Here is a 10,739-nt window from a genome sequence, read left to right as displayed (position 1 = left end):
TTTTTTGGGGAGTTTTTCCTGATCAGCTGTGAGGGTCATAAGGACAGAGGGATGTCGTATGCTGTAAAGCCCTGTGAGGCAAATTGTGATTTGTGATATTGGGCTTTATAAATAAAATTGAATTGAAATTGAATTGAATTAAATGACGTGCAGGTGTCACTGAGCTGTATGTGACATTAGGATAGAGTACGAATACGTTTAGTTGGATGATGATGATGATGATTGTGATGAAGATGGTGAAACTTGTCTGAATATGTCACATAAACATTTTAGAGTAACACCAGACTGTTTCTGCTGCTGAAGTAAAGAATGGAGAAGTAGTTAATGACTGATGAGGTCTGTCTGACTGACATGTGACATTTATAATGACAGGAGCTGATTAACAGTGTGTGGATTATTTTACTAATAAAATATGATCTGTTTTATCATCACACAGGTGTCTCATGTCTTCTGAGCTGCAGTGATGAATCAGACAGTAAAAGCAGCACCACTGTCAGCAGTCACTGAAATAAACTCACTAATTTCAAATCCTGCTAAAATCATGTGTTTAATGTGTAAATGATTTTTGTTAGAAGCTGTTTTAAAACCAGTGGAAATATGAAATGATTCTAACTCACCTGTAACAACATACAGGCTCCTCTCTTTTACCTGTCACTCCACACTTTGTCCATGGATACTTTTTTTCATCAGTGATCTGATTGGTCAGAGATATGGTACGAAACGATATACTTTATTGTTTCCGTAGAGAAAATTGTCTTTGACTTGTTGACAGGCTGTGATCCTTTAACCTGAAGTTAACCTGCTCTGGAGCAGGTCAGCTGTTCAGCACCAGTTACCATGGTGATTTATCCCGTAAAAAAGAGAACCCACTTTGAAGTACTGGAAACCCAGAGTTAACCCTGAAGTTACCTCACTAACTTTAAATCCTGCTTAAAGTTAGCGTACAGGCCTCTGATAGGTCAGTTGGGCAACTGATTGATCAGCCAGTTACCTGATTGGTCCGGCAGCTCCCTCAGGCCCGTTGAGCTCGGCTGGGGGGACGGGGTCCCACTTGAAGTGCAGCCCCCAGTTGAAGCCTCCCCTGACGATGGGCGAGGGCGAGTAGGACAGGGTGTCGGCTGAGATGATGTCGATGACGGGACAGACGACGGTGCGGCGGTCCTTCTGGATGGGAGCCAGCAGAGGCTGCAGCCATGCCTGGTTGACCTCACAGTGACTGTCCAGGAAGACCAACACCTCACCTGGACACACACACACACACACACACACACACGCAGGGTGAGGAAGGGAGCAGGATACATGGAGGTACAGAGTAGGCAGCAAGGGTGTAGGTTGTAGGGCGTAGGCAGCAAGGGTGTAGGGTTTAGGGTGTAGGTTGTGGGGGACTCTGACTTATGAGGACCAACAGCCACAAAGAAAGATCTATCAGACAGATAGGATTTAAATAGGGATGCACGATAACTATCGGTACCGACAATTATCAGCCCGATATTGGAAAAAAATGACGTCACACAGATAAGTCCGATGATTCCATTTTTTGCCGATAACTAGATCCAATTATAAATAGCCAACATTGGCTTGATTTTGCTCGTTTTCAGTCCGTTTGTTTGCCCTGTGCTGCTGCCTGCCTGCTGTTGTCGTGCACATAACGTCATATTGATGTGCCACCTCAAACATAAACATGGAGCCGCCACCATCAGTGTGGGCCTTTTTTTTTTTTTACTGTTTCTGAAAAAGACAACGTGATTGCAGTATGCAATAAATGTTCAGCCAAAGTGCAGAGAGGGGGTAAAAAGTCCACTAGTTTCAACACACCCAGCCTGATTAGCCACTTAAAGTTTCACCATCAAACGACGGTATATGGAGAGAGTATGAGGATGTGAAGACTTAGCCGCAGCCGTCTACTGAACTATATAATGTACTCGCAAGCATTAATAAATGAAATGTAAGTCTAACCACTGACATTTGGGCGCGTGACGTAAGTCCAGTCAGCATGTTAAGTCTGACAGCGCAATGGCTGGATGGAGATTATAAGATGATCAAAACAACACTGCATTCACAGGAGTTTTCTGGGTCACACACAGCAACAGCGATCTGTGAGGCATTTGAGGCTATGTTTCAACAATGGAATATATCCAAGAAGATGGTGCACGCTGTCCTGAGACAATTAAGAAAGAAAGAAAAGACAGTACATGGATAGATCCTTGTGCAGGAACTAAACTAAAGTTAAGAGAAAAACTACTTGAAAATCGTAAGCATTAATATCGTAGCAACTGGACTTGTTTGCATTTCTTGAAGACGTTTCGCCTCTCATCCAAGAAGCTTCTTCAGTTCTAAATGACTGGTCTCATCCAAGAAGCTTCTTCAGTTCTAAATGACTGGTACGAAGTTGCAGGCTATAAACCCTGTGCGGGTGGGAACCCTTGCAGAGTCGTAGGGGTCACGTGAGCTCTTAGTTTCAGAGTCATTAAGGTCACAACGTGAGTCGTTGACCCACCTGGCCACCATGTGAGTCGTTAGGAGTCGTTGACCCACCTGGCCACCATGTGAGTCGTTAGGGTCAGGTGGGACCAGGGGTGAATGGGTGGGTCGTCTGGGGAGGGATCCCAAGACGGCATTGTAGGTGGGGGATAAGTGGTGTCGTAAGCCACTCCCTCTGTTTAACGATGGTCGTTCCAGCTTGACGTAGATGGCTTCTTTGAAAATGTATTTTGTAAAGGTTCTCCTATGAGGGAATGTAGACCTAATCAGGTTTATTGTGGATTAGGGAAACCTTCTTTATTTGGTTTAAAATGAAAAATGATTTTGTTTTGTTCTCAAGGAACACAAGGCTTTTGTTAGAAGCCATTATTTTTGTATGGACAGTGATGCACTTTATTTTTGCACTGAGCTTTTGTTCTGTAAAACCTTTTTTATTGACTGCTGCAGCTGAGTGAAGCAATAATAAATGTTTTTGTTTTTTTAGTCATAACTTTTCTTGTTTTTGTTGTGATTACAACACTAGCGATGTCTATTACATTATTTTTATAAGTCAGAGGCAGAGTTATAATGTGAAATTTATTTTTACTCACTATATCTTTACCTTTCTTTACCTAAGGTGTGTATATAAACTATTAAAAATGTTATCGGTTATTGATATCGGCATCGGTTATGAGAAGCAGGAAGTCATCGGTTATCGGTATCGGTGGGCAGAGCCATGGGAACTATTTCAAGGGAGGGGATGCTGAAAATATGAGGGTCTACAGCACGCACGCACACACCACAAACACTCCTCTGCTGTTGATGATCGAACGCGTCACGTTTATCAACAAGGACCTAGGCTACAATGCAAAAGGTCACTAGTCATTCACCACAGAAAACGATCAGGTCAGCAATGTATGTTTGCGCACATCCATCAATACAAGTTTTATCACAAACACAACCAAACACAAATCCGAGCAACCAGGCTCAAAGATTGCAAACAATACACAACTCCACTGAATGATTATAAGCAAGGGCTTCGTTGCATTCACCACAGAAAACAATAAACAATGAAGTCAGTATGCTATCGCAAACGATATTTGGCTACACACAAACATACATCAGCGGCTGGGTACTTGCTCATAGGAAAGCCAGATTGACACAAGAAACACTGATGAAAACAACGACCATCGACACTTGACTTATTAGGCATAACATTTTAATTACAGTTAATAATAGGCTAATGTTGGGATCAACATATTTTTACCTCACACGGCGGCACCAAATATGTTGGGATTTAATTGGCTATCGGGAATAATTAATAACTATGAATAATAATTAATAATTATGTTAAATAATGTGACTTAATTCACATTAAATCACCTCGTGAGGCACCATTCCTGTAAAGGGAAAAATGATAGCCAGTTAAAGATATCAGTCTCATAAAATACGCTAAACTATTAATTTGGAGTTTTGATTAATAATTAAATTAATGACGACAACCAAAATTAACAGTAACGCCTGAAGGATTTCGGAGTTCTTGAAGCAGCAGAGGTTGACTATTTATTCACTCTTGTGCAACATTAAACAGACAGCAGGCATGATTCCAAAGAATTATATTTAGTCACAAATTAGCAAAACAAACCAAAACACACAAATTCTAACTAACTATATACAAGCTTGGTGTGTGTGTGTGTGTGTGTGTGTGTGTGTGTGTGTGTGTGTGTGTGTGTGTGAGTGTGAGTGTGAGAGAGAGAGAGAGAGAGAGAGAGAGAGAGAGAGAGAAAGAAGAGAAAGACAAAGGCAAGTGTGGTGATCAAGGAGCCGTTTGGTCTACAAAACAAAATGGATGACAACAGAGAACTACAAGATGGCCGAATCAAAGCTGGCTTCAGGGGGAGGTGTTCAGTATGACCGTGTGGTCAGGACAAAGACAAAGGAAAAGAAGCGGGAACTTTGAGATGCCGTTTGGGTATAGCTCTGTTGAAAGTCTGTTTGTTAATGAGTCTGTGTCAATGTGACGTGTGTTGCAAAACGGTCTGGATTAGTGCAGAGATTGTTTAGTTGTGTGCAAGAATCTGTGAACAGTATTAGCAAACTAAACACTTAGCTTTGGTGAAGCCAACTAATCAATGACCTAACTGCAAACTATCACAACAATATCTCAATGACAGCATTAAATCACATACAACAAGTCAAACAGTCTTGCTTAGCCTGTAAAGCTGTGATAAGCTATGGCCAGTTGTTACATTACCGATCCTTGAATGGATGGAGGAAAGAGTCACTTGGTGGTGCTGCTTTGTTAGCTAGCAGAAGAAGGCTGGGAAGATGGTTCCAGCTGCAGTCTTTGTTGGGTCCTTTGTTCCAAAGGTGAAACTCCGAGGAAGCTGGTCACTCAGGGTTTAGCAGAGTTAGACGCTGGGTGCTAACTCACTTGGTTCTCTTTGTTGCTGGAAACCTCTAACTTTCTGGTTCAGGTTAGAGAGTCTGTGATCAATTGCCCTCCCTTTAGTGGTCTGGGGCTATGGAGCAAGGATCTGGGCTTCTGGGCTGTTCCAGGCCCAGCCGGAAGGAGGTGTGGGCTGCTCCGCAGTTCCTGAGTAAGAGCGGGATCTGTTGGAAGGGAGCAGACTTTCTACAGATGCCTGTGACATCAGAGTCACATGTCACTGTAAAGGTCCTGTCCAATCAAGTTTTGGGACTTGAGTCTCACTGAGGTGTGAGGTGATACCTCCTCTGGAGATGGGTGTCACATAGCTCTCTTTGTTTGAAGACAAAGAGCATGCAAAGGAAGAAGCCTTTAAATGTCCAGTGTAGATTTTACCAAATGACAAAACATCTGTGGTCCTGTGAATCCCAACACTAATGTGCATTTAGGCCTACTTTGCCAAAGTAGTGCATGAAAATGTGTCTTATCTTATGATGATAGTACTCAAAATGTGTTTTGGGGTCACACTGATGAAACTTCTCATCATGTCATGTATATCCAATTGTTCAACGATGTCCGCGTGCACATGCATGAGTGTGAGGTGTGTAAGTCTCTTCTGTGACATAGTGCTCCTTAGCCAGGGTTTAAGGTGTCTGAGTGTGGAGAAACTCCTCTCAGACAAAGCGACAGATATAGGGAGGCACATGCAAAGTTTAATTCGTTTCTCGATTTCTCCATAAAGAGTTCTGGTATGCACATGAAGTTTTGAGAAACCTGCGGCGACTTCCTGTACTGTGCTGCAAGGAGCAGTCTCTTTAAAGATGTCTCCCAGCATCTGAAGCTGAAGTTGCAGTCGGCCGAGGTCAAACTCTGTGGGGAGACTGAGAGACTGTGTGTCTAGTACTGCTGATGGCTTTCCATTTGCCGCATTGTTGATCGTCTTCTCCCTGGATGCCGCGACTGTCATCCCATCCTGATCAAATCGCCTGCTGAGTTCAGACTGAATCAAGTCCACAGCTTCGTAAAACTCTGACCTCCATCTGACCTCGTATGGAGCCTGTTATAGTTCTTCTGTGCTTGTGGTCTGTTGATAATGGCAGGTGTTTTGCTTTGCCTGGGCATGGTCATGGATTCAGCATCACTGGGCATTTTTAGACCACTCGCTTTTACTTCATTGATCACCTCACAGTGCCCTTACTCGCTCCTTCAGAAGGTTCACACACTCAATGACACCCAGAGCACATGCCTTTTTGCTCTGCCTCACAAGGGCCAAATAGCGCTTCGCAGCAACAAAGGCTGAAAAGAGTTCTGCCTTTCAGTGCCTGTTTATGAAGTCCGGCTACTTTGGCCCTGGTTTCCCCTCTCAGACTTTTGTCCTCCTTCAAGCCCAGTGTGGCCAGTAAGACAGGGTAGGATGAGCAGCAGCGCTGAATCGCTTTAGTTCTCACACACCATCGTGTTGGACACAAGCCCAAAATATTGATGATGACGTCATCAGAGTTGAATAGTGACTGAAACAGCTCCTTGCATTTAGCTGACTCTTTGATGAGCACAGAAACACCCTGCACAAAGTTCAGTCCTTCTGCTACTAGGCTCACCTCGCGTGTCAATTCCTGAAGTACAAGATCCAGGCGGTGATTACAGCAGTGCACATATAGTGAATGAGGGCTTACTTCTTTCAATCGGGGCTGGACCCCAGACACACGGCCTGACATGTTAGAGGCACCGTCAAAGCAATATCCATGGAGATTAGTAAGAGGGATGTTCAGCCTCAATAGAATGTCTTTGATGCATAAATATAGTGTCTCTGCAGTAGTGTCAGGGCAGTTGTAAAATCCCAAAAAGTTACTGTGTGTCTCAAGATCGTTGTCAACATACTGAAGAGAGCAGGAAAACTGCTCTGCAGTGCTGATATCGGTTGTGCCATCAGCTGTCAGCCTGTAAAAAACACTGCCCGATGCACGAGATACCACTGCCCTTTGCACAGAATGTGCAAACTGCGCAATGATCTCATTTTGGATTGTGTTGCTATTCCAATTGTCTCGCTTCATGATCCATTCTCTTTCTTTGGGTAATATATAGGTCCGCTCCAACATCAACTCGTACAGGACACCATCCCATGTTGTGTCTCCTCTAAAGGGCAGTCCTTTCCTTCCTAGAAAAGAAATGGAACGGAACAAAATCTCCAGGACATTCCTTGCTGCCTGCTGTTCTTTTGCTGCTGCATCAGAAAGTAGGGCACTTATTAGCGTTTGCTTTAACCCAGCCAGTGTTCGGATAGCATCTCTGTGTACTGGCGATTTCTCGTGCAAACTCAATTTTGCTGTGGCCTTACGCCAGTTGGAAAAGCCTCTGTCTACAAACTGCTGCCCATCCCGATCTTCATCTACAGCTACTAGCTTTTTCTGCACAGCCTGGAGACATGTAAAACAAAAAACATCCCCACTTATCAAACCACCGAGGTGGAAAAGAATGGGAAAAGCCTTCCTCTCCAAAACGCCTACCAGGAAAAGAATGGTTATGAGGCTGGCAGGGATGTGTTAACAGTGGTTGTTGTCCTCCTGTAACGTTAGCTGCTCTTGGTTCTGGGTGGGTGCCGCTAGTGCTAGCTTCCTCCACATGGGTGCGGGTGCTGTTGGCGCCCGTTTCCTTCTCTCCCCCAGGCTCTCCTCGTTGCACGGAGCTGCTGTTGCTGCTGTTAGCTTCGGCCTCCTCTTCGGCATCCTCTTGTCGCATGGTGCTAGCCTCCTCCTCTCCACTAGCTTGACTTGCACTTGTAGTATCGTGTGTGCTGCTGCTGTCAGTTGTGACTCTGAGCCGCTAGGTTTATCTTTTCTTTTTTTCATAAAGAAATCCAAAATCCGCTTTAGCTTTCTCGTGATTGCCATGTTGAACTCCTTGCTGTTGCACCTTGTGCGCCTCGTCACGCTACGCAAAGTTGCGTGAGACAAGTCAAAGTCAACTTTATCGTTAAACGTAGTTTCAAAAATAACATTTTGTAATCTAACAGGTTATCCACTTTTGGAAAAAAAAAACTTTCAAAAGTTTTACTATTTTTTTTAATTAATTTAATTAAAATTTTTTCCCCTTCCGCCAGGGGTTGCTGCAGCACCCTGCGCACCCCTACTTCCCACAGTCTTGTCGTAGGGGAAAAAAGTTATCGTGCATCCCTAGATTTAAACCAGTAAAGGGCCGTCCCTGAGATGCCTATCCAGTCCTTCAGCCGGTCTACAAGGATGTGGTGATCAACAGTGTCAAAGGCTGCACTGAGATCAAGCAGAACCAGGATCGTGCATTTACCAGCATCAGAGGCCATCATGATGTCATTGGAGACCCTGAGAAGAGCGGTTTCTGTGGAATGTAACTGACGATAACCGGACTGAAATTTATCAGAAATATTGTATCTGTCCAAAGCAGTGACTAACTGGTTCGCCACAGCTTTTTCTAAAATTTTAGACACAAACTGCAGCTTGGAAATGGGCCGATAGTTGCTAAGAACAGAGGGGACAAGATTGGCCTTATTAAGAAGCAGCTGAACAACTGCTTGCTTGAAATGGGACGGGACACAACCAGAAACCAGTGAGCAATTGATTATGGAGAGCAGAGATGGACCAATAGTGCTGAAAACATTTGTCAACAAAGTTGTGGGGCAGGATATAGAGTGTAGGGTTTAGGGTATAGAGTGTAGAGTGTAGGGTGTAGGGTTTAGGGTATAGAGTGTAGAGTGTAGGGTTTAGGGTATAGAGTGTAGGGTTTATGGTTTAGGGTGTACGGTTGAGGGTGTAGGCCAAGGGTTTAGGGTGTGGGGTGTGGGATTTAGGGTGTAGAGTATAGCGTGTAAGGTTTAGGGTGTGGGGTGTAGGGTTTAGGGTATAGGGTGTAGACTGCAGGGTGTAGGGTTTAGGGTGTAAGGTATAGGGTGTAGGGTGTAGGGTACAGGGTATAGGGTGTAGAGTGTAGAGTGTAGGGTGTAGGGTATAGGGTGTAGGGTTTAGGGTTTAGGGAAAGAGGCTGGTCTTTAGAGTTGCCGTTGTGACGTAGAGAAGTATGAATGAACTGATGTGGTGACAAAGAACGAACAAATTAAGGAAGCAGCAACAAGAATGCATGGATGAAGGGAGTAGGGAATGAGGATGCAGGGAAAAGGTTATGAGGGTTAAGGAGGTGAGATGTGAGGTTGTAGGACATACCAGTAGCATGTGAGGCTCCTATCATGCGTCCTCTGATGAGTCCTTCCCTCCTCTGGTTCCTCACCAGTTTGACTTTGTCCTGCAGCTCGTCCCTGACGTACCGATCCAAGTCATCCTTCAGCTCCTCTGAATAAACACACACAGACATCTGAGGAGAACCAACATGGCGTGTGGACAACATACAGAGTATCAGCAGAGACATGAGAGATGCTCAGTGGCGTTCTGCTACTGGAGGAACAGGAAGGAGATAAAGACAACATATAACCACCAGCACACACAATCAACATCATGAAACTAATGTGGATGTTACCCAGCTCGCTGTGGTCATCAACCAGGATGATCTCATGTAACAGGTAGGCCGGCGTTCGGTCCAGCACACTTTGGACGGTCCTCAGCAGGGCAGAGAACGCCTCATTGAAGAAACAGATCACTACGCTGGCAGAAGGTAGAGCAAGAGGGTACACCTTATCCCTGCACCTGCAGGAAGACATTAATGATCAGTAACCAGTGGTTGATTACTATCAGTAACCAGTGGTTGATTATTATCAGTAACCAGTGATTGATTATTATCAGTAACCAGTGGTTCATTATTATCACTTTTATTATCCCAGTGAATGCACCAGCACCTGCTATCTGAGCTGACACGAAGCGCGGGGCTCAACACGGTTATTGTGAACAAAATTATCACGGTTATCATTGTTATCGGGGCAGCAGTAGCTCAGTCCATAAGGACTTGGGTTGGGAACCGGAGGGTTGCCTGTTTGAGTCCCCGTCCGGACCAAATATGGAGCGTGGACTGGTGGCTGCCGAGGTGCCCTTGAGAAAGGCACCGAACCCCCCAACTGCTCGGGGCGCCTGACCAAGGCAGCCCCCTCACTCTGACATCTCTCCACTTTGTGCATGTATAGGTCCTGTTTGTGCATGTGTGTGTCTTTCGGACCTGTGTGTTAATGTGTGATTGTATTTTATTTGTGTCTTGTGTGTTTGGTGTAACCATTTTGCTTTTGTGCTGCCGTCTTGGCCAGGTCACTCTTGGAAAAGAGGTTTTAAATCTCAATAAGTTTTTTACCTGGTTAAATAAAGGATATTGATTGATTGATTGATTGATTGATTGATTGATTGACAAAAGAGTGAAAAAATTGAATTTCCCCTCAGGGGGATTAATAAACCAACTCACTGTTTTAACCATACCCTCGATCTAGTTCTGACGTATGGAATTGAAATTGATAACCTAACAGCAACCTAACAACTTTCCACAGAATCCCTCGCTATCGGATCATTATTTGATTACTTTTGATTTCTTTTTAATCGATTACACGCCACTCAGCAACAGTTACTATACCAGATGTTTATCAGATAGTGCTGTCACAAAATTTAAGGAAAAGATTACTCCGTCGTTAAATTCAATACCTTGTCCTTCAGTAACAGAGGTTTCCCGTACCGACTTTAACCTCTCCCGAATTGACCATTTTGTCGATAGCGCCGTAGGCTTGCTGCGAACAACACTATTTTGTCGATAGCGCCGTAGGCTTGCTGCGAACAACACTTGACTCTGTAGCTCCTCTTAAAAAGGAGTTAACAAAGCAAAGAAAGTTCGCTGCTTGGTATAACTCTCAAACCCGTAAGTTAAAACAAATATCGCGAAAATTTGAAAGGAATTG

General features: G+C 44.2%; 1 protein-coding gene across 2 annotated transcripts in view; it reads right to left on the bottom strand.

Moving 5' to 3' along the window:
• The window catches only part of galnt11 (UDP-N-acetyl-alpha-D-galactosamine:polypeptide N-acetylgalactosaminyltransferase 11 (GalNAc-T11)), a 26,283-nt gene that overhangs the window by 10,172 nt on the left and 5,372 nt on the right, over positions 1-10,739 (bottom strand). For both annotated transcript variants that reach the window (XM_050056729.1, XM_050056730.1), the window contains exons 4-6: positions 9,389-9,555; positions 9,079-9,204; positions 992-1,241 (exon numbers count right to left, since the gene is read on the bottom strand). In XM_050056729.1, coding sequence (XP_049912686.1) covers positions 992-1,241; positions 9,079-9,204; positions 9,389-9,555 — 543 coding nt within the window. The remainder of the gene's footprint in view (positions 1-991; positions 1,242-9,078; positions 9,205-9,388; positions 9,556-10,739) is intronic.

Source organism: Epinephelus moara, chromosome 11 (assembly GCF_006386435.1).
Source record: "Epinephelus moara isolate mb chromosome 11, YSFRI_EMoa_1.0, whole genome shotgun sequence".
NCBI classification, from domain to species: Eukaryota; Metazoa; Chordata; class Actinopteri; order Perciformes; family Serranidae; genus Epinephelus; species Epinephelus moara.
The sequence above is the reverse complement of the archived record's forward strand: the minus strand, read 5'-3'. Positions and strand labels throughout refer to the sequence as shown.